This window comes from Penicillium maclennaniae (genome assembly GCF_028827695.1).
Source record: "Penicillium maclennaniae strain IBT 15551 chromosome Unknown utg000003l:1.0-5670915.0:1.0-5674809.0, whole genome shotgun sequence".
Taxonomy (NCBI): Eukaryota; Fungi; Ascomycota; class Eurotiomycetes; order Eurotiales; family Aspergillaceae; genus Penicillium; species Penicillium maclennaniae.
Genome location: NW_026623215.1, coordinates 2,794,517 through 2,820,476, shown reverse-complemented (window position 1 = coordinate 2,820,476; position 25,960 = coordinate 2,794,517). Strand labels below are relative to the sequence as shown.

Below are 25,960 nucleotides of genomic sequence, written 5' to 3'. Positions count from 1 at the left end.
GATGGTCATCTGACCGGGATGGACCTGAGGTTGTCTACAATGTTTGCTTGCAAACGCATACCGCTGCAATTGTCATTGACAAACGGCACAGTCAAGACAAGGATGTCTAGCGTGAGCTTAATTCGTTGCGTGGTCTTGGCAAACATCAATAGGAGAAGATGCATTGTTTCAAATTGCAGAGGGGTTTATTGATGACCTGAAGCGGTCATCGTACATTTGCGGTGAGATATTCAATAGTCTTCTTCAACGAGCACAGCACATTGAAAGATATTACAAACATCTTCTGTGCTCCAAATACGTTGGAAAATCCCAGAAAGATCTCAGCATAAATGCATGCATCAAGTGGTCAATTTCGACATTAAATATTTTGTCTATCACATTGTTTCGTAGATCAACCAATCCTTACAACTCATTCATGGGATTTCTCCCTTATATTAAAGCATTCAATGAAATTCACATTTCCACCGCTTAAACCGCATCGGGGAAAACCTTGGGAACAGCCAGGGTCTTAGGGGCAGAAGCACGGGCCTTGGGACCAATAAGGTGATCAAATGCAGGCGAGTGCGAGACACGAGGAGTAGCATCCTCGAGACCCCACAGGTAGCCCAGAGTCTTCAGAACTGAAGTAGCACTGTAGGACTCAGACTTGCCAGTAACAGGGTTGACACCGTAGTTCTCAACGTGACCCTGGGGAGCGTAGGGAGAAATCAACCAGGTGGGCATACGGCCACCAAGGCGGTCGAAGTTCAGAGTGTAGTTCTTTCCATCGGGGGCAGTCTCAGTGTACGACTTGTTGTCGGGCCGAACGGCAAGAGGGGGCTGGACATGGTCGAAGAAGCCACCGGTCTCATCGAAGGTCAGAAGGAGGAGAGTCTTCTCCCACTGAGGGCTGGCGCGGAGGGACTCGTACACCTGCTTGACCAGGACCTGGCCGAAAGAGACGTTACCGGAAGGGTGCATAGAGTTAGTGTTCTCTCCACAGCAGGAAGGGTTGATGTAGGAGAGCTGGGGCAGAAGGCCGAGATAGGCGTCCTGGTAGAAGTTCTCGAGGGGAACAACGTTTTCCTTGGCATTCTGAGCGGTCCAGTTGAAGAACATGGAGTCAGGCAAGAAGTCGCCGTTGGTGCCGTCGTAGTTACGCCACGAGATACCCTTGGAGGTAGCAACCTCGAAGATGCTCGAGGTGTCGATAGCGGAGACATCAAAATCGTTGTCATTCTCGCCGTGGCCATCCGAAGTACCGGAGACGGCACAAAGGCGGTTGGGGTTGGTAGGCTAGGTGGTTGTCAGTTTCAAAATACACAGTATACTTTGGGTTTCTTGGGAGCAACTAACACCGGGGACACAAGAGTGCCAGTAGTTGAAGGTAGTGAACTCATCAACCAGATCCACCAGAGTCGGGATCTCGCTCTCGGAGTAGTATCCCATTACCTCCTCGGTGGCACGCTGGGCGGAGATGCCGGGGTAGACGGCCATCTGGCGCTCAACAAAGCCCTTGAGGTTAGGCTTCAGGGTGCCATCGGCAATAGCCTGGTTATCGGGGTGATAAGTTCCGAAGAACTCCATATTGTTACCCGTGACAGAGTGGTCAGGGTCGTGAAGGACAGAGTCGAAGTCCTTGAAGACACTGTACCACTTCTTGCTATCTGTCTCGTTGACAAGCTGAGGGTTCCAGAAGGGACCGTTGTTGACAACATTGTCAAGACCCTCCTTGTGAACACCACCCAGGATGTTATCGAATCCGCGGTTCTCCAGCAGAATCCAGACAACATTCTCGATCTTGTCCTTCAGGTTGGCAATAGACTCCTTGGAACCAGACTTGTATCCCCAAGGCTCCTGGGCGCTACGGGCCACAGCAGCACCCAAAGCACTGCCAGAGAGACCCAGAATGGGTAGGAGAGTGTTGGCCTTCATGATTGAGTTGAGGCTGAAGGAGGAAAGAACTTGGCGAAGGGAATGCGAGAATCATTGCCCTAGACGACCGCGGAATGTACTTTATAACTGCGCACGGGGGCCTCCCGGTATCGCTGCCTTGCTATCATGTTTGATCAGCTCTCCACATATGGAATGTCATCTCATGTGGGGATAAGCAAATGAGGGTTGCACCGCTCAAGCACATGCTGGGCCACTTGATCGTAATAGGCCGGGATTGAACCGGCTTACAGAAAAGCCGGGCAGCTGGCGTGGAGTAGGGCTCCGAACCGGAACTCGGCAAAACATCCATCTGCATGGAATGTTCGCTCACATCGATTAGTGTATGCAGTGATATCGCAAGAGAGAAGCGTGATTTGAAGGGGATATTGACGTGGCGGAACTAAGCGTCTTCGTGCCTGAGGATTTGCGGGGCACAGTGGGCCTAAGGCTTTCCCCGGCCAATGGCTTCTTCTAAGCCCGGCTGATGTCTGACCCTCAATTCGCCAATCATCATCGCCAGTCCGCCCATGCTGCCGTTCCACGTGCCTAGGGCGATATTAAGTGCTATGATGTTCATTTCTCTAGCCTTATTCATGCAGCTAGCCCCTCTCCAATATTCACATTCGCGAATCGGGGAAACTGTGAGTGCGCAAACTGTCCATGCAAACTTGCTCTAGACCTTGGAACAGTATCTGCAGGATTCTTCCAGCGGCTCGATGATTGGGTCGACTCCCCCGTGTATCGAGATTCCGATACATTCATAACATCTAGATTTACCTGGTCAGCAGTGATGAATCTTTTTCTCTTATTCGCTTTCCTCTTTCGAGGACAGTAAAAAAGCCGTGTACAGTTGGTCCAAGCGAGTGGGTAATACTTCGATGGATTCGATTGCATCTTGGGAAGGGGATTGATAATCATATCATGTATTGCGGCAAATACTCACTTCCTCACTTCCGACGAGGTGGATAGTAGACTCAAGATATCTTTGAAGGAAGGCAGCAACGTTTTCCTCGAAGTAGCCGGTTCGATAAACTAAAAAGTAACCATAGTCAAACTTGAGCAACTCCTTAGGTTCCCCAGCATTGTTGGAAGCGTCCAGTTGTACTTGAGGATCGATCAGACAGTCCTTGAAGCTCACAACTATGAACAGCGGCTGGGGCGAGATTTGAGGAACATATTTCTTCGTTTCGGATTGCATCGCATGGAAAAACGTTTAAAGAGTGATTTTTGGTTTTCTTACGAGGTTCGAGGCTTTAGATTTGCACGTAATGACGAAATGAACCCTCAGTTCCCATCATAGTCTCATTCGCCGGGTTCTGTGCTTCCTCCCATGTATCAGGGAACATAGAAATATATGTAGGGTTTGTACTGGCGATTTGACCTCTATTCGCGAAGATTTTGGGAAGAGTAGCTTCTGAAAGGCGCAGCCTTGGTGTAGTGCCAGTAATAAACGGTACCTGACTCACTAATGGGTGGATCAATTGTGACCCGCAATTCAGAGAATGCCTCCCGAAAAGCTTGAGCCCCACAATGCGATGTGAGCCGGTTCAATATTCAACTGAGTCAATATATTATGAATCACATCAGGCGTATCTTGGGTCTACTCATAGTGGTTCGAATGATAGCTAGGTAGCCCGTCACTTCTTTCCCACTTCTGTGCTCGTCGAGGACGACGGTGTACCCTGCCTCCTAGAATCAGTCAGCATAATTGGGCAGTTTATCTGCCACAGACACTGATTGAAAGGCAGTGATAGCGACGGACCTATCATGTCGCCGTTTGGAATGGGCTTTTTTCTCTGTCGCTCAAAACAACGCTATCCAAGCTTTGAGCCCTCCATTATCGAAGAAAATCCGAGCTGTTACACTTGGATCGGCGATGCGTCTTTGCTGGAACCTTGTCTTCATACCTTTGATCTTTGGCGGTCCCTCTTCTTTCTGAGTTGTTGCTCAAATGTCCAAACCGAAGTCTTCATTATTTCCAACGTTGATACCGAGGCTTCGATAGGGGGGGTTTGATCTTCGGTGGTTCGACATCTCCCCATTCGGCTCCGGAGTCGGGTACGAAGGTCAAGTCGGATGTTTTGCAAGAAACAGTGTGGTCGAAAAAGCTGACGCAAAAAAACTAGAAACTACGATTAGTAGGATGGCAAGCTATCATCCTATTCTGCAGGAGATCAGAGTCCGTTATAAGAACCTACTTGGAAGTTAAGCCAGTCTACTCTTAATATTGTACAACAGGTGGTTGTAATGAGACAGAGGAAGATAAACGTGGTGTTCTGCCCGGTTATCTGTAGATACCCTCTGGAAATTGTAATAACTCACGTAGTCGCCTCATTGTTGGTTATAATAACCGGATTTCTTGCTCTGGACGGGCGCGAACGGGGTATCGTTGTAAACATATCCCTACTTAGCACACACAGGCTCAGTCACACAAGGAAGAGTTGCAGTCCAACAAGGCTACCACTGACAACCGTCCATCACGGACGCTCTCAGACCGATCATAGATTTTTTATGGCTCTGGAATTCGAAGATGCGGCTCAGTTATTTTCTTACCCGAGTAGAGCATGACTCCTGAGAAGAAGTGTTGGCTGCCTTGACCCTTAACTCGGCCAACTTCATTGTGTTAAACACGCTTGGGCGCTGTAGGCAGCTTTGCGGGGGCAAGAGTTCCCGGTTATCCAGTATTCAATTCTCACGGCTCGCACGGCTGAGATAACGGCCATGACAGGGGCCAACCGACTGCGATGAAGTAAATGAAGACACTTTTCTCGACATCTCTTTTCCACTACCAGAATCTTCACTCAGTCTCCTTTTTGATTTGTACACCATCTCAATTGCCCACTGAGACCGCACTGCACGAACCAGAACCAAAATGTCAGCTCTCTTTCCTACGCCTTCCGTTTCCCCTGCAGTCGATGGAGTCCTTGAATTCCAGGATCTCGGAAGAAGCTGTCTACTGTATGAAATGAAACTCATGCTATCGTATTTTGAGGACGCGCTGACTCTGGAAGGGCATCTTATGCTCCCGAGGCTTACGACTCGCTGCCATCCCTACGAGAAGCCGCGCGCATCTTCAAGAAATCGGAGGCTGAAGAAATCCTACTGGGCCCAATACGACAAGTTTTCCTTGAGTTCGGAATGCATGAACGTTACGGGATCAGTTTGCTGCACAAGCATTTCTCGATGGAGGCGAACCAGCGGCTCGTAGACTACCGAAACGTCTCGGCACCTTGGACTGTCAACGACAAAGACTTCATGGTGCCCAAGTACGAAGGCTTCATTGTCCCTCGAACATTCAGGTTCTTCAACGGAAACTTGGCACCATTCGAATTTGGATTTTCTTTCTCCTCCTTTCACGGGAACTACGACCTTGAGTTCTTTGAGCGGCTGTCGCGACTCCTTCACGATCACAACCTTGAGAACATGCTTGGCGTACGATTTTTAGACACGTTTGACCCGAAGCTATCCGTGGAGGTTACCGAGGGCAAGACCAACCTTATGATCCCGCGGGGATCGGTCCAGGATTTTGAGCTCATTGAAGCTTTCTGGGTTTTCAGCACGGACGATAACCAGAGGTGCCATTGCAGAGAGTTCTGCTGGAAGGATTCTGACGGACAGCATCTCGTAGATCATCGGTGCTCTTGAAGCTGTAGACGATTCTGGGTATCCGTTAATGTGAACGACATTCTTGATAATTACTATCTTAGAAGAATGAAAGCAAAGTTACCATCGAGCTATTTCAATTACTAACAAATGATGATGCCAAATTTCGCCTGGAATCCAAGCCTGAAGTCCGTAGCATGCTAGTAAAACTTCCCTTTGTTGTTTCCACAACTCCGACAGCTTTGAATCCAAATTTAGAGTAGAGCTGGATACCGGCAGGAGAGGACAGAACGAAGACGTCAAGTGCATTCGTGTCCACAAAGTCACAGAACATCTTCAAGAGTGTAGACCCAACGCCTTGTCGTTGGTGATCTGGATCCACAGCCATGAATATGATCCCTAAGAAAGATAGGTTAACGAAGCCTGAGTAATCCTTAGCGCGTTGGTTGGCTTACTGCATATCCCATTGCCATGCCAGTTTTGAAGAACTCTTTGCCTCTCTGCTCTCAGCAGTCTTGAGACGTCAAGCCAGGAAGGCACATCTAAAGAGGGCGGAGTCCAAAAGTCGCGATGCCTCGCCTTCCTTCTTCGTCTTTCTCCAATGTTTATTTCCGAGTCATAAAGGACACAATTCTCACCATCTGTGGTCTTTTTTGATGGGGCATCCAAGCTGGTGGTCCAACCTATGAGTCCGACTGGTAGTCCATCTGTTCCACATGCCTTATAGAGCATTTCGTTCTCTTGGTCGATTGCCTCATAAATACCATCGATTGCCCATTTTATTTTATTTTCCTTATAATCCCACTGCTCCGTCGAGCGTGGGAACATCAGGCGACGCAACAGATTGTCTAGGTCCGCAGGAAACTCGACTTTTCGCACGAGCGCATCCACATCCTCAGGTTTGACGGGCGATAGGGAAGACTCCATTTGTTGCTGATATAAAGCAGGCCTTATCCCCTGCGCTGGATTTGTCAACGTACAAAGAAGAGCAGGGAGCTTGTGAAAAAGGAGTCACATCACCTGGCTCAGCAAAGGGTACAGTCCTGCGGGAGCCAAGCTTGTGATTTATTAGTAAGCGGTTGCCAGCAGATCGTGTCGGCATCAGAAATACGATTATCTAAGCTAAAAGTGTCATTGGCATTTTTGTTCGAGTGGTCTTCGTTTCGACAGATCGCAAGTCAAGTATATCGTGAGTAATGGGAGCTCCACCCTGGGCCCGATCCACTTATGGCAACAAAACAGTCATACTATTGGCCAGGCAAGCTCGTGCCGTGGGGCTACAGCCAAGAATTAAGATTTCGGGAACTCCGCTTGGCACTAGCTCCAGCTCATATCCCTTCGGGACATGGGATCAAGTCCTGGGCCTTGTGCATAGGCACAGGCCATGTAGAAACGAGCGCTTTTCATCTTCTATATAGCTCTCGGTTGTGGCGGTAAGCCTGAGAAAGAGTACAGTTTCAACCTACCTCCGCTAGGCCCCAGAATCAGAATACAGGATGGATAAATAGGAGGTTGCAGAGGGTATATCTGTTCCTTTTTTCTTTCATTTTTCCTCCTTGGAAGGATCAAATCATCAAAACGCTTTATAGGGAAGCTTAGGGAACATACAGCATGTAACGGTCTAATGCAATGAGGTAGAGTCTCTATGATATCTAACCAACCTAAGTGGTGCGAGGATTCCTCGAGGCCAAGCCTTGTTTGTCAAACCAGTGTCTTAACGCTTCATTCACTTCTTCGGGCTTCTGCCACAAGATCCAGTGGGAAGCCTCAATATCCACAACGGTCAAGTGTGATACTGCTTCAAGCATCCCTTTGGTCATCTCAGGCCTTATGAACACATCCTCAGTTGCATATAAAAACAATGTAGGGGGTTCAAGAACTGCCTGTGCCCTCTTCTCCTCCTTTGAAAACGGCAGATCATCTTCAAAATTCTGGCGCCAGTTCCGGTAGAAGTTGCCTGTTTCAGACCAGTCAGCTAACAAAGAAAGTAATCATTGCTTGCGATGCTACAGGGGAATGTACAAGGTCCAGTAAGTCCATTCCTTGAAAACTCATGGACATGATACTCCATCTCTTCCTCATTGACAAATTGCGGTCTGCTCAGATGGCGCGCCTTCTCAAAGTCCACATCAGTGAAGGCACTCATAGCAGACTGTCCCTTGGATTGTCCTCCGTAGAGTGCGGTGAGAGAGTGGCGGATTCCGTCCGCACTCTGCGTCTTCTGCTCTATCAGCCCACTGCTAAACTGAGCTTGGTATCCAAGAGTCGGGAAAATGGTGGCATCTATCTCGAATTCGAATTCTACCCACTGTGGGCTGGGGAGACTGTACGGAACGCAGACAGTAAAGATGTGGGTCACAAACTCAGGATGCCAAAAAGCCATCTTATAAGCGACCATGGCGCCCCTGTATCAGATGACAAAGACATCAGCATAATCCATTCTCAGCCTTTTGAATAGCTTCAATGGGTTTTCGCACCAGTCATGACCACCAACGATAATGTTCTCACAATCCAACTGCTTTGCGATTTGAACAATATCATCGGCGAGGGATTTGAAAGTATACGGGATGATCGAGTCGGTGGGAGCTTCCTGAACAATACTGTGAGCAACTGGCTCAGAGAACAGGGACGTGATCGTCAAACCCACAGATCTTCCGTAGCCGCAGCAATCTGGACAAATTACACGATATCCAAGATCAAGGAATAGCGGAACTTCCATATCGCCACCCGAAGGATATGTCGAGAAATCCATGGACATGTTCAAAATTAATTAGTCGGTATTGTACGCGATCTCTTGACCCCCTTCTCGTCTTCAGGGGCGTAGCTTGTGTTGAACGAGAAATTTTGTTTATCAAAAAGATGGTTCCTTGAAATCCATTCCGTGGAACAGATGACAGGTAACCTGACGCGGGAAATTCATATAAGCAACTAAAGAGAGCTTTCAACTTCCTCTGGGGCGGGCACCGTAACTCTTTCCGTTGGCAATTATTACGTCACGCTTGACACGGGGGTCATTGACGCTCAATTTATATGCATTGACCATCGCTCCAGTGTCGAAGATGTGTTTTGTTTGGATTCTTTTCGCTGTCATTCGGAAACTTTATTAGCTTCCCTTGGATTGAGTAATTTGCTTGGTAAATATATGGGTAAGCCGAGATTAAAACAATCAGACATTTGAATAGTAATCTGAGTCATACTCGGCCACTCAAAAAATAATATTACTAATATTGTATTACTTGTTGAATCCGCTGCTTTATCACGGGTCCTAAGCACCCCGGCAGAATCCAGAGGGCTAACAGGCGGTGTGATTGCCAAGGATCGAGAGAGGATATTGTATGAATAATCATGTCCGACGACTCCACTTGGTTACGCATTATAAAAGTCCGAATGTTCGCCGACGTGGGACCTTCCTGAATAAGAGCTTAATCATGATAGTTGCTCCACAGCACTAATCTGTAGAGCCTATTCACATTGTTATCATGCCTGAGACAAGTTTCAGAGGTGAGCTTTGCCAATTGTTGACATCGACTCCGTTTCACATTTTACATATGATTCGATCAACATAGTTTCCTGTAACTTGCTGAATCTGGATTTTCAATGCATGCCATAGTGCTTAAATAGATTTCCTACAAGATTGACGTCCAGTATGATCTATTTTACGATAGAGCGAAGCGAAGCTTGGTTAGAAGTCACTAAACTTTGATGAGCATAGTTTCGAGTAATAACCTAGAACCAAAACGTGAGCGTCAAAAGAACTTACTACCCTCGTATTTATTCAGACAGGGAAAAGCTACAAAGAAAGCAGAAAGCAACAGATTAAAGCAACACAGAAATAAGATGAAAAGAAGAAAGCAAGCTAGAAGACAATTCAGGGAAATTGAACAAAGAATGGAAGGCCACACTTCTTGGGTTGATTCTCTTCAAGGTCTCTATCTTGCTGTTGTAATTTCTCAATGATCCTGTGGAGGAAACTGACCCGTTTGGACCAAATATTCAAATTATCACTCTTAGGCGAATAAATCGAGCTTTGCGGGGATGAGCTGAGTTCTTCTTCAGGTTCCGGATTTGGAGCGGCGAGAATGGTCATGGACTACGCGCCGTACGTTCTGTGAATTGATTCCATGTCATGTTTCAACGTCGGACTAAATTAGGCACCATCGTTATTTGAGACGTTCCACCTTTCTTCGCACGACATACCGATCTTTCCAACACAGTGATTTCATAGTTTTCATTATCTAGCCTCATGCTGACTCTGTTGTACCCACTTGGCTCTCCTCCACGTAGACTCCTTGTTTTCCGAAATGTAACACATGGAAACGCGAGAAATTTTGATGGCAGCAAGTGCGTCGTCTATGCGCTTTTTGGGCCCCTTCTGAGGGTTAGGTCTATGTCAACCGTGGAGCTCCTAACAAGGTGATCCTAGTTAGACTGCCCTACATATGTGAATTTTGCTTGGTCAGGCAGGCCGGACTCGAATATAGATATTTATTGTGAGGATGACCCGTCGACGTCATGTTTATCATTAGAGCACATTCCCCGCACTATGGAATGGTGAGCCAACATGGATTAGCGAAGCCTTCATCTAGCTTTATCAAGTGATCTCGTCAGGTTGTGGTGGGTATGACTGAGTTCGAGAACTATCATATCGTGATCTGGTTTCTATGTACGTCACCCAGCGGGACGGCTCTAAACCCCTCCATTCTACGTCACAATTTCTCGTGTGATATTGTTATCCCTTTGCCACTTCAAGCTTGGTAAGCATAATACTCGCCAGAAGGTAATATCGCAAAGTGATGTCTTGCCCGAGGAACAATTCCCCCGAATGTTTTCGACCGCGGCCTTGTTGATCAATGAAATCCGGCTAGCGCAGCGGGAGTACCGGCAGCGAATTGCGGCCAATTTTGAACATCTGATGGATCAAATCGTTCAATGAGCGACGATAGTACAGAAGCTAAACGCACCACTGGTCTCTTTCAGCGATGCCATTGTCGAATCTGGGAGCTTTCGTGGCACATGATGATATGACCGACCGGCTGTGCGAGATGTTACAGACATGTATGGCTTCGGCTATGGATCCAGGAAGTTCCCATTTTCCCACTGGGTGGTGCGGAAACTCACTATCCATGCCCCTTGATACAAAGCCAGTCCGTTGAAACTCAGCCACTGTCTAAGGGGTGGGGTACAATGGAAAGTGGCACGTATCGCGTATCATCGGAGTATGAACAGGGGCTGGCAGGGGAGCTTTTTGATATTCACGACTTTCTGGGATATTCCAAGGAGAAAGACGTTCAGTTGTTTCTTGACCCTGAAACAGACTCGTGCTTGTGATATTCGACCCATGTCGTCAACTCCATGTCACTCCTAGGAGGTGAGGCTCTGTCCCCGTCGTCTGAGATCCTTTCTAACCCATGATCAGCATTGGTCGGCCGAACCATTTGCCTTAGTAGAGTCTAGGTTCTTTTGTAGTGATGTCTTAATATGGCTTCGTGGAGGTAGATTCTTTTTTGGCTGTACATGGTCCTAATTTGTATAGTAGATTCGATGAAAGATGGGGACTTATCTGCCTTCCATGAGCAGAAACCTTCGGGGTGACAGATAATGATTCAATAATAGTCATTGTAAGTGGGTTCGTCTTCATGTGGGCTTCACGGTATTCAATTCTTACATTGCTAAACTTACTCCAAGTAAGCGATGAGCGCTGAATCAACCGTACTAAAATACGAAAATTAACAACTTGTAAATTCGTAATGAAACAGTTTCTATCCCGGAAATGGTGTTAGTTACTTGCCGAAGTACGAAATGGAGTTCGCTAAATAAGACTCACGCTTTTTTAGCTATCACTCATACTGGTCCTAGACCTAAGAAAACTTTTATGTAAGCTTGATACACATATTCAATACATTTGTACTGAATTCTGGACAGTTGATCTGATTCTAATTGATTATCTCTCGGCTTCCTATGGAGCAGTAGATCAGGAAATCCTAGTTTAAGGTTCCCGTATTCAAAGTTAGAGTAGAACCGATTCCTGACATACGTAGTGCATACCTACATAGGGGGTCAAAAGTCTGTGTACACACCAATTTCGCCTCTATCTTCCCATTTTATTTTCTTTAATTTCTCCACCATTTAAAAAGATATTCAATTCAAACTGGATGCATATAATAACTATCTAGTATTTCGTATACTAGCCCTTTGCCTTTCGTACCGCGGCAATACGGCGAGGCATAGATCTGATAAAATTATCAATTTTAGCCTGATTAATACTATCCTATGCGATGACTAGGGCTTTGCGGGATTTATTCTAATCTATCTTAGAACGCCCACGCTGGGCAAGCTGTGGATAAAGCTCGAATAGCTTTAATTTTAGTAAGTTCCAGATATTCTTAATAGGATTTAATTCAGGCGAATACGGCGGCTATTCTATTACCTATATCCTATACTCTTCGAACTATTCTTTTGCAATTTCTGCTACGTGGATACGCGTATTATCTTGCTGGAATATTATGCTAGGCTCGTATATAGGTAGGAGCGCTTCCTCGAGGGTATTAAGATATGAATTCGTGGTGTAGCCGTTCTTTTTCGAAAAAAGGTATCGCGTTCCATAATTATTAACTTTAAGCGACCACTAAGCCAGATAGATCCCTAAACTATCTGCCGGATATCTTGGCTATAATTTATAAGATTTATAAGATCCTTCCTATATCGCTTATTCTTAAATAAGAATATATATTAGTGGACAGAATTTGACTTATGTTAGACGGAATATTTATCGGAAAAGATCATATTATCAAAATATAGCACACTACCCCATTTTCGGCAAAAGGCGCGTCGAATTTTTATATTATACTTCTTAAGAAAGATACGCTTCTTGCTAACCTAATTACGGATATTATAGCGCTTTAGGACGCGTTTTAATGTTGATTTTAATACTTTAAAGTCGGTATCAATCAAAAGGGCTTTATAGCTTTATAGGGCTACGGCGTACTAGACGGAACATATATCGACGCTCAGAGGGGGTAAGCTTCAGTGGGCGGCCTAATCCGGGGTTTATTTTGACGTATGTATACTTTTGGAAGTGGTTTTTGGTGTTATAGATAGTTTAACGCGATATATGTAGATCTTTTGCAATTTGGGTGGGGTTTCCACCCAGTTTAAGGGCATAAACAATAGCAGCACGAGTGGTTTCCGAAAGCTCAGCTCCACGCGGCCGATTACCACTAATTTCGATGCCGAAAGACCTCATAGTGGTGGAGATATGGGGTGGTGAAGTTTAATTGGAAAAGGGGGGGTGGGTATAAATTCAGATATGTAAACAGCCTTTTGACCCCCTATGTACTTCGTAACAGAAGCGTTCGTAATGTTAATTCACGAAAGGTACAGAAGTTTTTATCTTGCTTTAATAAGAAGACGGACAATAAACAACAGTATGAGAGCTTTAAGTAGTCCAGTCATGAATTCTTTTTTTTTCTTCTTAGATATTAGACTAGCACAATGGGAAAGACAATCAACTTATCTTTCTTGCACTTAATAATAAGACCCTTTACTGTCTACAGATAACTTGTCCATTGTATCGCGATAGAAGAATAGATTTGATACTGTCTCAAGGTGGCGAGATTAAAAGAAGTGATATCATGTAGTTACTTTCGATCTTCCTTGTGGACGTATTAATAATACTGCCTTCGAATCTTCCTTCAAATCTCACAGCCCACCCCTTGACAAATCTCATGGTTGCTTACCAATTTCTCACTGCTCGCGTTTGGGACTGGATTTGTCGATATCTGACATACGACTACTCTCAAATCGTATTTGGATCCAAAGAAAGCACTGTCAGCGTTTTAACGGAGGTTATCACGTGATTTGGAACGGTTCGAGAATACTCTTAAAGCCCGCCCCTGTCTCTATATGAGAGTGCTACGTCCACTTGGATCCGAGTTATACCGAGATGCGCCCGACAGACGGGCATGGGAACAGTGGTTGCAAAGATTTGGCTGAGCTTTTGCCACAAAATTATAAGCAGTGGCGGTGGTCTGTTTGCGGGTCCGCGATAGGTATTATTGTACCGTAGATTCGGTTTTCAAGGCAGTGCCACTGCATGCTCATGTATTGTCATCAAATAGGCACTCATATGGTGATTCAATTTCCCAGACCGTTTTACGGGGAGATCATCGATATGTTACAGCCTTGACATCAAAAATAAGCATCTACCTGTGGCATGGTTCGAGTCTCTGCCGGCTGCGGCTCCTTCGACGATGCCAGATTAGAAATCAAAACGGAAGCCTAATCGTCACAGAGGCTATGTCTACCATGACATGCAGATTGGTAATTAAGGAAATCCTGTCGAACCACGTCTTACCCGTCAGACTTATCCCAATGAACATGCAATCTCACGCGAGGCTGGTTAAAGGCGCTAGCAAGGCCAGACGGGGCCCGCGGGCTCTGCTTACGGGCCGAGGAGTTAAAATAGACGGATCTCACGATCCTTCCGAAATTCCGTGCTAGGCAGCAGACTTCGCATCACAAAGACGGGGCCCCACAGATGGAGCATCCGGGTCGAGTGGGGCTGCTCCGTAGGGCGTAGTTAGGGCCGAGACCCTTGAAATAGCGAATAGCTTGTCATCAACCCTATTGAAGGTTAACTCGACGCGTCAGGCACCAGCATTTCTCTGGTTCATTCCTTTTTTCTTTTCTCTAGTGGTCCATCCGTCATGACGAAATTGGGTTCCATTGGGCGCTGGTCTCCGGTTCCTGACGAGGATCCGCCGTTAGTGATTGGCATTCTCATTCAGGGTCCGCGGGTAGAAGGTCGCTAAGGGAGTGGTTCCAAGGCAAGGAGTGGAGATGGAGAGGCTTGTTCATCGGTAAGGGCAATACGTAGAATACCTCTGCCTAGGATGAGAAACATGGACATGTGGAAGAAACAGGACCTGCATGGTACACAGCAAAGGGTTCGCCGAAAGTGTCATGGTGGTCGTGTCATCCGATCATCCTGTGCGCTTTCCCTGGTTTTCTTTCCTTTCTTTCCCATCGAGATGGGTCAATCTGTTCCAGGCTTCAGTCTTTCTTTCCTTTAATTCCGCGTCTCTTCAGACTTCTCTTCTTCTCTCTCTCTCTCTCTCTCTTTGCCCGTCATGAATCCTTGCGGGATTTTCACCGAGACTGTGCCACCCATCATGATCACCACCGCGCCAGAATCCTCATTGAATATCAAGTTATCCCCAGAAAAGAAGAAGAAAGGTCGTCGAGGGCGAAAGGGTAATGCTGTCGACATTGTAGGATCAAAACCGAAAAAGTCCCTGTTGGTGGATGAGCTCGGCGATGCTCTGGTCGATCAGCTCTACATCTATCCCAAGCTTGATGGTCAGCAGGATGCTTCGAAGATCTCGGTCGTCGAGCACCTGCGCTGTGACTTCACTACAGCCCTGTCGGCATCATCGTGTGCCAGCTCAAGAAGCAGCACCAGCCGTACACTTATCGGATCGGACAGTTCACCACCCACCAGCCTCGATGAACGTGACAACAGTTCCAGCACTCCCAGTCTGAGAGTCGATAGCCACCCACAAACCAGCAGCGAGTCTCTTGAGAAAATGGCCAGCAAATCCGAGCAAGGCGATGTATTCTGTCTCGACGACTTCTCCACCATGACGGCCATCCAACGCCTCACATCGCAATACGGCCGAGTCGCACATATGGGTATCCTCGACCCCAGCTACCGGTTCTTTGTCAACAAGGCACGGACAGCAGCAGTCTCTTTCAAAGTGCAAAATGGAATAGCCATTGTAGGCGGCGACCCTCTTTGTGAACCTGATACGATTGCCGGCCTTATGGAAGAATTCGCAACATATCGACGAAAACACCATTGGGGAATAGCCTTCATGGGTGCTAGTAAGTCCTTTGTCCACGATTACGCCCAACCTCATGGCTGGACAGCTATCCGATTCGGCACCGAACGCGTGCTCAACCCCCAAACAAACGATATCCTCCTGGAGCGCAGCGGGAAGCGAATCGCCGTACAAAATCGCCAGCTGCTAAACCCCCAGAAAGGCGCCATCACCCTCGGAGTATACGCACCCGCAGTCCACGGCACAGATACCCAGTTGCAGGCGGATCTGATCGCCATCTATGATGCCTGGCGGGCTGAGCGTAACGATGCCGCGGGCCCACAAGCTTTCATCACAGTCTACGACCCATTCGCTCTCCCAGACCTGATGACCTTCATATATAGCCGTGGCCCTGACGGCCAGATCAATGGCTTCGCTGCCCTGCGCCGTCTAGGCTGCGGTGGCTACCACGTCGATCCCTGCATCGCTGCCCCTGGAAGCCCAAAGGGTATTAGTGATTTGCTCATGGTCGCTGCCATGGCTCTTTTGCATCGTGCTGGCGTCACATACCTAGGTTTCGGCTTCGAGCCTTGCCGTGCACTTTCACCTGAGGATATCACCGGTATGCCGAAGACTGTGGCCAGTCTCACGCGAGATCTGTACGGACATACATTCTCCCGTCTCCCTATACGTGGGAAGAAGGCATACCATGATAAGTTCCGACCGGAGTCTCTGCAAGATTCAGGACTGTACCTCGTTTTCCCTGGAGGCATACCAGGCCCTCGTCATTTGCTGGCCATGTTCCACATGGCGAATATCAGTCTTCGCAAGATTCTCTGGGCTGACATCCGGACGTGGATGACCATGCGCAAACCGAAATCGAAATCGGACCTTACGTCTACGTTTGATGCCTCTGAGACCCCGGAGATCGATCGAGAGAAGAGTTGATGTTCCAGGCTATATTGTGAAGAGCTTTCGCAAGACACAGTGCCGTGTCTTTAGTCTCTGGTTTGCTGTATCATATGCAAGATGGAATTCGTACCATAGCCAGGTGTCCGGTGTTTGTTGTACTTCTCTGCGGACTGATTCATTCTCTTTCTGTTTCTTACTTGTCAGATTGCATACCAATTCTATCAGTCTTCTTTGTTTCAACTGTGCCTTTTCCAAGTGAGTAGCAAAGTTTCTCCAATTCCAAATATGAGTTGACAATGTCAGTGGACTGACTTTTAAAAGGGCATTTCCATGAATTCAATATCCTATCCTACTGCGCAAAACTCCAACATTCCGAAGTGATGAATCGAATATGCTACAAAAGCCCCAAGGCACTAGGCTCAAATATACGGTGTTCGTGCATTATGACATGCGCCCAAAGAGGAAATCCTTCACGATGGGCGAGCTCGAAAACTCCGGATTCAGGAGAATACAACTACCGCAACAAATCAGCACCGTCCCAACTCCGTTCAGGATGAACTCAGAGAATAGAAAGAGGGACTCACTTGAGAAAATACTCGAGCCCGATCCTCCGGTTCTCCAAGAAATCAGGCCGGAACTTGAAAAGCACACTCTTCGGCGGAAGAGCAGGAAGCGCACTCCTAGCATGCGGAAACGAAGAAACGAGCCTCTGCCTCAGCTTGTCGAATTCAGAGTATCTTAATCGAACAACCATTGGTCCTCCCTACCCAACCAACCAGTTAGCTCAAAATGCACCACGACCTCAGAATTCAAATCCGCATAGATCACATATCATTTGCAGAAGCTTGAGGATTGGAAAGCCCGGACTCACATCTAACGTATGCACTGTACAATTCCACACTACGTAAGCACCCACCCCGGTCTTCCCCTGCACAACGCAATGATCCGCAATACTGACGCTGCGCGCCCAGAGACCACGACTCGTCTCGCATTCGGGGTCGGCGGTGTGGTCTTCTAGCGTGATGGCCGGTACGAGCGAACTCTGGGATGCGCGCGAGACATTGCGTTCGTGGCGCTGCCAGTAGGGTGGAACGACGGCTGAGACGGGCTGGGATGTTGTAGACGGTGTTGGACTTTCACTGCATGCGGGGGCGTCGGGTAGGGTGGAGAGGTCCGGCCGAGGTGCCGGGGAGGCGGCCTCAGGAGCTGGCTCCATCCATTAGGTTATGGTGGGTAGGCTGGAGGGGAGGGGAAACGATGCTAGGGGAGTCGTTAGCTCTGGCAGTTGGGAGGTCGGGTTTTTCGGTATGTTTCAATGTTGGATTGAGGGGTTCGGGTTTGGTTCGCGATACGAGGGTCCATGCGGGGAGGCGAAAGGACAATTATAGAAGCGAGGCGAAGGGGCGTCGAGGGTGGAGTGGGATGGAAGCGAGCAGAGGGAGGGGTGATGGAGGGGTTCGCAAAATGGATGACGGACGTACCTTGGAACGGGGTGTCCAAGTCCCAGCAGAGGTGTTGATTAGCTCGAGATGTGAAGTCAATCAGACGATCTCCATGATCCGCAGTCTCAGGTGCCGAGGTGGTTATGTAAGCTGTCTTCCGGACAAGTAGCTCTTGGTTCACGAATGAGGCCCTATGTCAACAACCGGGAAATCTCGTGTGGAATACAACTGCATTGCAATTACAGAAATTGATTCAAGATCCTCTCTCTAACATGAGTAAACTCTCCTATCTCATGCACTGTACATGAATAAGTACGTTATCCGAGACCTTCAAAGCCAGCAGTACACACTATACCTAAAGCGGCGAGCGTTGCTGATCGGCGCCGGGCTAAAGTGAGACATCGCTTTATCGTTCACGACGTCCGTTATTGCAGCGGGGACTGGTCTTGATGAAAATCGGGAGTGATTGTCCCTCCAGCTTCACAGCAATTCAGCATGAATGCTATGTATGCTATTCCCAGATCGACATGTTGAGTGTGTCTGTGTATCCCTTGACCGCCAGATGGAGCTATCAATAAAAGACACTAGCGTCAACCTTGGAACCCTTAGGAACCCTTAAGAACCCCTAAAAACCCCCTAAAACCCCCTAAAGGACCCAAGTAGTTTGAAAAACTTGCTCCAATGCGGTATCACCCAAAGCCACGGCATATGCCGGTGCCACTAAGCACATTCTGTATACTCGCGTGATCTTGCCCTTCCGAAGGGTTGACTTAAATCTGGATTTATTTTCGCTCCTCCCCTGTTTCTTTTCTTCCTCTTCGGCTTCTTCACTTGTCCCACTTGCTGCACGTTCGTTCGTTCGTCGTAATCTGCTTTGCACTGTCCACTCTCCGACGTGTTCTCGATCGCATTATTGACTTTTTTGGGAGGTAAGTCCAAGACATTGCGATGGCCTCCCTTCATTCCAATCTTCTATTTTTACTTTTCGCCATTTGATGTCCGGATTTGTTCTCCGTCTCTGACACTTTTATCTAGCTGTCATTCCACCGGTCAATTTTATTTTAGTTCCTCATCCGCCATGTTGTCCAAATTGTTGTTGATCCTGGCTGTGGCCGTAGTCATGGTAAGCAGCCAGTGGTCTGCCACCATTGACCCGAGTACCGTGTCACCGTCACTGAGGAGTGAGTACCCCCATCCACCTTCTTCGATGGATAAATAATCATTTACTCATGCGACCAACAGAGACTTGGTGCCAATACCAAGAAAATTCGTGCCCCTTGATCTGCCTGCAGCTCAACGGGTCTTCCGGTGCTTCAGTGAACACCTGTGATTCCGTGTGTTCCCCCAGCCCATATCCTCCTCTTCTAGCTTGACTAATACATCCCAGGCTTCCCTCGACTACTCATGCATCTGTACCAATGGCATCAGCCCCAACGCTTCCCAATACTCGGACACAATGGCCTACTTCATCTGTACCGAGGCCGGCAACCAGTGCGTCGCCAAGTGTGCGCAGACCGACTCCTCCTGTCAGGCAGCTTGTCGTGACGATCACCCATGTGGAGCTCAAGACCCCGTCCGTATCAACGCGACAACTACCACTACGACCACCACCTCCCCTGCTTCATCCGCCACCGCCAGCAGCACCTCCAACCCTATTGGTACCGACGCTGCTACTGGTGGCGCAGTCCGTATGTCCCTTGAACTTGGCCAGCTGTACGGCCTGTGTGCGTTCGTGGGCGCTTTCGTTGCTGGCTTTGCAGTTCTTCTGTGATGTCCGTGTACATGATTTAGGCCATACATACCAAGGCGGCTTGATCTGGAAAACGTGATTTGATTGGTCTGCTCTGGTGCTTTGGCGTCTCGGTCGAGTTCATTGTGTATTTTGCATACGAGCGTGTTGTTTGTTTTTCCATTTCTTATAGTGTTTATTGTTGCATTAATGGGAAGCGGTGTCTTTTTTGGTTGACAAATATATAATGGCTGTGCTGGCCGTGTGGTATCCCTTTCGGTAATTCAATTTCCAATTTTTGGCAAAGTAGGTACAGAGGATAGGTATTACAAAAGCTCAAGTTTTAAGCTATCCACTCAAAGCTTGTTAGCTCGGAGCTTTGTGCTATCCATTCTCTGGCCCTCATCATCTTGCTCCGCAACCTCCAGTACAGGGAACTTCGCAGGCATGATTCGTCGTGGTGTGGAGCCTGGGATAACCGCATACTTCGAGAAATCGATCACGCCACATTTCTCACGCAGGAAGTCTTCGTCCGTGTCCAGCAGCCCGTTTACAGTGGCGTGCGGGAACCGAAGCATCTCCAATATGGCGTCGGAGAAGATTGTCTAGCACAGTATAAGCCGCTGAACGTTCATAATGGAAGTAAACAGACATACCGGCTTTCTCAAGTCCTTCTTGTAAGATTTCTCCTCGGACTTGTTAAACTCCGTTGCCGCTGATTCAATAGACTGCAAAAGCTTAGCCCTTTCCCACTCTCACAAGCAGTCCAGATCTTCAAACATACCGAAGCAGGCCAGATACTCGTAATGGCCATCTCACCGCGGCCCTGTCTCGCAAAATCCATGGCAAGACCCTTTACCAACACACTCATCCCAACCTTACCTAAAGCATGAATCAGCAACAAGGTTTCCTCGCCCCATCAGAAAATGAACTCACCCATAGCATAAGCAGTCTTTCCCCTGAAAAACCTGGAATAAATAGGCGGTGAAACAACAACAATCCGTCCTTTCCACCCATTTTTCTCAAAGTGTGGCAACGAAGCCAGAACAGTAGCATAAAGCCCCTCGGGATTTACCTGCTGCATAAGCTTGAACCGCTTCAACGGCGTATTCTCAACAGATGACCACCAGATTGCACCAGAGTTGTAAACAAGCACATCCAATTTTCCGAAAATGCGCACTGTTTCGTCGACGGCGCTTTGGATTTGCGAGGCGTCGCGCACGTCTACGGCAACTGATGCGGCTTGTCCGCCGCTTTCAGTGATCTCGCGCTCTACGGTGCTGATTGTTGAGGCTGAGGAGTTCGGGTCGGGTGGGAATGGAGTTGTTTTGCTGGCGTCGGAGGTTGTCTTTGCTGCTAGCATTACTGGGGGTGCGTTAGTCTTCAACTATCTGATGTTGGTATCGAGAGTGTGGGGTATGGGGTAGGTATGTACCAGTGTAGCCATTTTTAGCCATGTCGATGGCTACTTGACGGCCGATGCCTCGGGATGCGCCCATAATTAAGGCTACAGGCTGTGAAGAGGACATTGTGTCGTGGAGAAAGCGTGTAGTTTCGTTGTCAATCTGAATGTTGGTCTGTTACTTGAGATGCGGAGAAGTTGGGGTCAGATTTGGGGGACGCCGTTTTATGTGTTCAAGCTTCCTCAGATTACCAGAAGTTGAAGTCCAAGGGCCGAGATCGCCATTTCAATGGTTTACTTGATCACCCAAGCTTTTAATGCATTCCCGAAAAATATATTTTGATTTATTCGGTACAGGAAGAAAGGCGAAGGCCGATGCCGATGATTTCGTGATTATTCACGCCTCGGCTCTCGGCAGAGACGTCATCTCAGGCGCCTCAGGCATCGACTGGGATTTTCCCTCCACATGAATGAATGAGCCTATGCTGATAATAAAGGCGAAAAAACTTGTAAAGTTTATTACCTAGCTCAAGGAATGTGCAGCTCTTCAAACGACGAGAAAGCTGACGAGATATCGAAATGGCGGTGAATAGGGCGGTAGGTGTACTGCCTATCAGCCCCAGCCAGCCATCATTGTGATGTTCGTGAATCAACGCTCTCCTGCTACACTTGACCTTCGCCCTTGCTCTTATCGGAGCTTTGAGGCATCTTTCTGCTTGATAGCGCTACACATCATTTGGCACGAAGCGATTCTCAGGTCGCTCACTAGGGTTGGTGGTCCGCCGCGAGCAGTGCAGCACGATGGACACTACTTTGCCGGACGCTGGTTTAGCTCAGGCAAGCTTTTCGGCGGCACAAGGTTCAGCTCCTGCTGTGTATGAAGCTTCAAATGAAGCGGGCACATTTGCTCCAAGAATCAAGGTTGATGGTACGTCGAAATACTGCGAAGTAGGAGGCTCCGGGCCCGTGCCGCCGACAGCTTGAGCCGCCAGGGCTGACTGACGATTTGATAGACCCGCCAAAATTCGATGTTGAATCCTACATAGCGAATTACACTGGTCGGTGTAACACTGTATCATCTATGTTTTTCGAGAAAAACCTAACACTGTTCCAGGCCGGACCCGATTCCACCGCCTCTACCTCATCGGCACTACCTCTACATTGCTCGCCACGGACGTCCTCAAAGCCGCAGTTGCCGAAGCGAAAGCTGGAAAGAATGTAGAACTATACGAGAAAGCTGTGCGTGCGCTCTCAGAAGTTGCCCCCACGGAGCCTGAAGCTTCTCTCGACTTGTCATGGGTACAAGAAGTTCAACGGTCGGTGCGGGCACAGACCGACCGCTTGGAGCATGAACTGCGGGGATACAAAAACAATTTAATCAAGGAAAGCATTAGGGTATGAATTGGTCCAAACAATTGGGTTGTCAAAGCTAACCTATACGTAGATGGGCAATGAGGATCTGGGAAATCACTTTTACGAAACTGGTGAACTGATCGCCGCGGCAAAGGCTTACTCCCGCATGCGAGACTACTGCACCACACCAAATCACATCGCCAACATGCTGTTCAAGCTAATCAACGTGGGCATTGAACGCGAGGATTGGCTCAATGTTCAATCCAACGTTCACCGACTGCGAAGCAGCGCCCAAACAAAGCCGGACGAACACGTCAAGGACCAGCCTAAGATGATGGCAGCCCAGGGCTTAGCTCTGATGCATGCACGCTCATATTATGATGCAGCTATCAGTTTCCTCTCGACCGATTCTTCCCTTGCCGACACCTTCAACGAGGTCATTACACCCAACGATGTCGCCGTGTACGGCGGCCTCTGTGCCCTTGCATCCATGGACCGCAACGAACTACAGCGTCGCGTGTTGGACAACAGCTCCTTCCGCATTTTTCTCGAGCTTGAGCCACACATTCGTCGGGCGATTGGCTTCTTCTGCAATTCTAAATTCCGTCCTTGCCTCGATATTTTGGAATCCTACCGCGTCGACTATCTTCTCGACGTTCATCTCCAGCGTCACGTCAGCGAGCTTTACTCTCGAATTCGTGTGAAATCGATTGAGCAGTATCTTGTCCCCTTCAGTCGAGTCACTCTTGACTCAATGGCAACCATCTTTGCCCCCAACGTTGTGGGCGGAGAAGCCCAGCCAACCGGGTCCAAGTCACCTTTTGTGAAAGAGCTTATCGATCTCATCAAGCGCGGTGTTCTGGACGCTCGCATTGACCTCGAAAAGGGCGTGCTTGTGTCAAATGAGACTAATTTGCGGGAGGAAGTACAGACCAAAACCTTGGAAAGCATGAAGGCCTTTAACGAAGAAGCTCACATTCGCCTTCTGCATGCGACCGTTCTTCAAGCTGGTTTACAAGTGCCCGCCGCTCCCAAGCCTGGGCGCCGTCCACAGATGGATACACGCGACGGAGCCGGAGCTCCACCGCACTTTTAGTCGTGCTTGGTTCGCCGAATCCTGGCTTATGATTTACCGGCCTTTGGGTCTCAAGAACATCCAAGGGAGCGAAAACGTGTAAATGAGGCATGAGATAATACCCGATCTGCTGCGAGCATTGCTGGGCATGGCGCCCTGGTAGAGAATACATCGCTCCAAAACTTCTTCCTCTTGCGAAGTGTAGATATCACTAGATGGAAGACCTGCGGCATTGGGGCATGACGAGGCCAGGGACAGGCGGTGTTCAACCAATTGTTTTGTGTAACCCGACATGGATCAAACAACATCACAATTCTACAAACCAGATTACTACAGCGCCGGTTAGAAGCAAAATCGCCAATCTGATCATACAACCTGCATAGCCGAACATAGGGTGCAACAATTTCAACAACGGCCGGATCAAGGCTAAGGGGACTGCTACATATCTTGGGACAACCACCGGTGTACCTAAACACTCTCTATGAGATTCCATCCAACTACTGATATAACACGGGCAACTCCCCTTCCTCTTGTACTACACTGGCCTTATAACCAACCACGTTCCAAATCACAGCCCATAACTCGATCTCTAGGGCTTGCATTGTCACCAGCTCCTAGCCAGCACTTTGTCACTTTCCGCTTAGTCCTACCCTCCACGTACATCGGGTTGTCTGAGTGGATGCCGTGAGCTCAGATTACTACATCGGTCTTGTTCGCCATCGGCTTGTCCAACAGGCAAAACGTTACAAACATAAGCGTCCGACAGGACGACCTCTCATCAATGCCGGCCCCGCTCACTTTTCTGGGCTTCCATCCCACTATGTGCTCAGATTTCTCCTTTCTAGCTTTCGTGACTGGTTTTGGGAGGGATACGAGGATGCCCTCTTCGAGGACTGGGAGAGATACCATTGCGAATGGACATGTCACGACGGAAGCCCGTCTGCTTCCAGCATCGAACTTCGCTACACCTGCGGTCGAGGGGAGGTCAGAACAAGTGCTTTTATCTCCATCGCCGTTGGCTCCACAGCCTTCACAATGTGCAGACATTGACTCCTTGGTCAACGGAGTGGAAATAAGCCCGCCGGTATCTCCAAGCTCAATTCCACCTTTGAAACCAGCTCCAGATAACGTGGATGATGAAGTTCAAATCACAGCATTACCAGAGCTATCGCTTGTCTATGAGCCAGAGCGTTTGGGGAATTCAGAGAGAGCATTGGAAGAGCACACATTTGCCATGCATCCTCAATTAGCTTCAATACCCGAGGAAACAACTGAAAAGAACGCGGAGGAAGATCCCAAGATCACACACTCTCGAGTCAATTCGGTTTCAGCATCGATCACAACACCTTCAAAATTACCAGATGAGTCCTACAGATCAGACCTGGCGGCGCGTATAGATACAGCGCCCTCAATGTCAGCAGAATCCCCATTACAAGCTCATGCAGCACCGCAAACCTTCCTCGAAGCTCAATACATTTCCAACCATGTTATACCCACATCTTCAGATACTCCGCCATACTCAGAGGACCTGGGAGACTCATCCTCCGTAGCCTCAACGGGCGGAGAAAGAAATTCCGTATTCGACGACGACTACTACTCCGACACTTCCAACTACACAGCATCCCTCCTCTCCGACGTCAAGAATTACGCCTACGAGAACGGACGAAGATACCACTCCTACCGCGAAGGTCACTACGTCCTCCCCAACGACGAACAAGAACAAGACCGACAAGATCTCCTTCACCACGTGCGCAACCTCGCTCTTAACGGTGCTCTCTTCCGTGCCCCAGTGGACAAAAACATTCAACGAGCACTAGATATCGGCACAGGGACAGGAATATGGGCCATCGACTTCGCCGATTCCTTCCCCAGCGCCGAGGTAATCGGCACCGACCTCAGCCCAATCCAACCATCCTGGGTCCCGCCCAATCTCCAATTCCTAGTTGACGACGCCGAATCCCCCTGGCTGTACAGTGCTGGCCGCCCATTTGATTTCATCCATGCGCGCGACCTGGGTGGGGCCATCGCTAACTGGCCGCGGCTGCTGCGCCAGGCCTACGAGCATCTGCGTCCCGGAGGCTGGATTGAATTGCAGGAGTTTGAGGTAACACTTCGATCGGATGACGAGTCATTGCGTCTGGCACCGACGTTGTGCGAATTCCTCGGACAGCTGCATGAGGCCAGTGAGGCGTTCCACCGACCTATGAATATCGCCGAAGGACATCGGCAACGACTGATGGAGGCCGGTTTTGAAGACGTCAGAGATGAGGTGTACAAGGTACGACATGATTTCAGGTGCTGATTTGTCTTTGTTCGGGTTATTTTGGGGGAGTTGAAGGACGTGGGTTGCTTTTTTTTTTTAAAAAAAAAAAAAGGGAATTTGAGGGAACTGATATTTTGGCTTTCTTAGGTTCCGTCGAGTGCTTGGTCGAGGGACCCTGTACAAAAAGAGATTGGGAGGTATAACCTGTGTTCCCTCTTGATGGCCGTGGAGTCGTATTCGCTGGCTCTGTTTACTCGAGTGCTAGGATGGTCCAACAACGAGACCCAGGTGTTCCTGGCTGGTGTACGGAGGGATCTGAGAAATCCGGATGTCCACACCTATTGCAATCTGCACATTGTATACGGTCGGAAGCCGTGGTATCGGGGCTAGCTGAGTCGTGAATTGGGCTAGAATAAAGTCTCCTATTCGGAGACATATGGAGAACTGAT

At 48.4% G+C, this 25,960-nt stretch overlaps 11 protein-coding genes across 11 annotated transcripts; 5 read left to right on the top strand and 6 right to left on the bottom strand.

The window, feature by feature from the left end:
- Positions 1-468: 468 nt before the first annotated feature.
- On the bottom strand, positions 469-1,914 carry N7477_003164 (putative phosphatidylglycerol specific phospholipase C; the record flags this gene model as incomplete). The annotated part of the gene is made up of 2 exons (XM_056964827.1): positions 469-1,275; positions 1,336-1,914. The coding sequence occupies 2 exons, from the start codon at positions 1,912-1,914 to the stop codon at positions 469-471; spliced, it is 1,386 nt and encodes a 461-aa protein (XP_056824780.1).
- Positions 1,915-2,833: 919 nt separating this feature from the next.
- Positions 2,834-3,112, bottom strand: N7477_003163 (uncharacterized protein; the record flags this gene model as incomplete). Its single annotated transcript, XM_056964826.1, has 1 exon — positions 2,834-3,112. The coding sequence occupies one exon, from the start codon at positions 3,110-3,112 to the stop codon at positions 2,834-2,836; it is 279 nt and encodes a 92-aa protein (XP_056824779.1).
- A 1,940-nt stretch (positions 3,113-5,052) lies between these two features.
- Positions 5,053-5,559, top strand: N7477_003162 (uncharacterized protein; the record flags this gene model as incomplete). The annotated part of the gene is made up of 1 exon (XM_056964825.1): positions 5,053-5,559. The coding sequence occupies one exon, from the start codon at positions 5,053-5,055 to the stop codon at positions 5,557-5,559; it is 507 nt and encodes a 168-aa protein (XP_056824778.1).
- A 94-nt stretch (positions 5,560-5,653) lies between these two features.
- N7477_003161 (uncharacterized protein) lies at positions 5,654-6,444 on the bottom strand (the record flags this gene model as incomplete). Its single annotated transcript, XM_056964824.1, has 2 exons — positions 5,654-5,916; positions 5,973-6,444. The coding sequence occupies 2 exons, from the start codon at positions 6,442-6,444 to the stop codon at positions 5,654-5,656; spliced, it is 735 nt and encodes a 244-aa protein (XP_056824777.1).
- Positions 6,445-7,178: 734 nt separating this feature from the next.
- Positions 7,179-8,275, bottom strand: N7477_003160 (alpha/beta fold hydrolase; the record flags this gene model as incomplete). The annotated part of the gene is made up of 3 exons (XM_056964823.1): positions 7,179-7,474; positions 7,540-7,922; positions 7,995-8,275. The coding sequence occupies 3 exons, from the start codon at positions 8,273-8,275 to the stop codon at positions 7,179-7,181; spliced, it is 960 nt and encodes a 319-aa protein (XP_056824776.1).
- Positions 8,276-14,687: 6,412 nt separating this feature from the next.
- On the top strand, positions 14,688-16,283 carry ergS (the record flags this gene model as incomplete). Its single annotated transcript, XM_056964822.1, has 1 exon — positions 14,688-16,283. The coding sequence occupies one exon, from the start codon at positions 14,688-14,690 to the stop codon at positions 16,281-16,283; it is 1,596 nt and encodes a 531-aa protein (XP_056824775.1).
- Positions 16,284-16,688: 405 nt separating this feature from the next.
- N7477_003158 (PX domain-containing protein YPT35) lies at positions 16,689-17,463 on the bottom strand (the record flags this gene model as incomplete). Its single annotated transcript, XM_056964821.1, has 3 exons — positions 16,689-16,761; positions 16,832-17,010; positions 17,164-17,463. The coding sequence occupies 3 exons, from the start codon at positions 17,461-17,463 to the stop codon at positions 16,689-16,691; spliced, it is 552 nt and encodes a 183-aa protein (XP_056824774.1).
- A 1,304-nt stretch (positions 17,464-18,767) lies between these two features.
- Positions 18,768-19,460, top strand: N7477_003157 (uncharacterized protein; the record flags this gene model as incomplete). Its single annotated transcript, XM_056964820.1, has 3 exons — positions 18,768-18,870; positions 18,932-19,023; positions 19,077-19,460. 3 exons carry the CDS (start codon positions 18,768-18,770, stop codon positions 19,458-19,460), a joined length of 579 nt encoding a protein of 192 aa, XP_056824773.1.
- Positions 19,461-19,774: 314 nt separating this feature from the next.
- N7477_003156 (uncharacterized protein) lies at positions 19,775-20,947 on the bottom strand (the record flags this gene model as incomplete). The annotated part of the gene is made up of 5 exons (XM_056964819.1): positions 19,775-20,023; positions 20,075-20,146; positions 20,203-20,300; positions 20,355-20,783; positions 20,854-20,947. The coding sequence occupies 5 exons, from the start codon at positions 20,945-20,947 to the stop codon at positions 19,775-19,777; spliced, it is 942 nt and encodes a 313-aa protein (XP_056824772.1).
- A 674-nt stretch (positions 20,948-21,621) lies between these two features.
- Positions 21,622-23,269, top strand: N7477_003155 (COP9 signalosome complex subunit 1; the record flags this gene model as incomplete). The annotated part of the gene is made up of 4 exons (XM_056964818.1): positions 21,622-21,748; positions 21,834-21,878; positions 21,935-22,215; positions 22,265-23,269. The coding sequence occupies 4 exons, from the start codon at positions 21,622-21,624 to the stop codon at positions 23,267-23,269; spliced, it is 1,458 nt and encodes a 485-aa protein (XP_056824771.1).
- An 856-nt stretch (positions 23,270-24,125) lies between these two features.
- On the top strand, positions 24,126-25,550 carry N7477_003154 (class I SAM-dependent methyltransferase; the record flags this gene model as incomplete). Its single annotated transcript, XM_056964817.1, has 1 exon — positions 24,126-25,550. The coding sequence occupies one exon, from the start codon at positions 24,126-24,128 to the stop codon at positions 25,548-25,550; it is 1,425 nt and encodes a 474-aa protein (XP_056824770.1).
- Between the last annotated feature and the right edge of the window lie 410 nt (positions 25,551-25,960).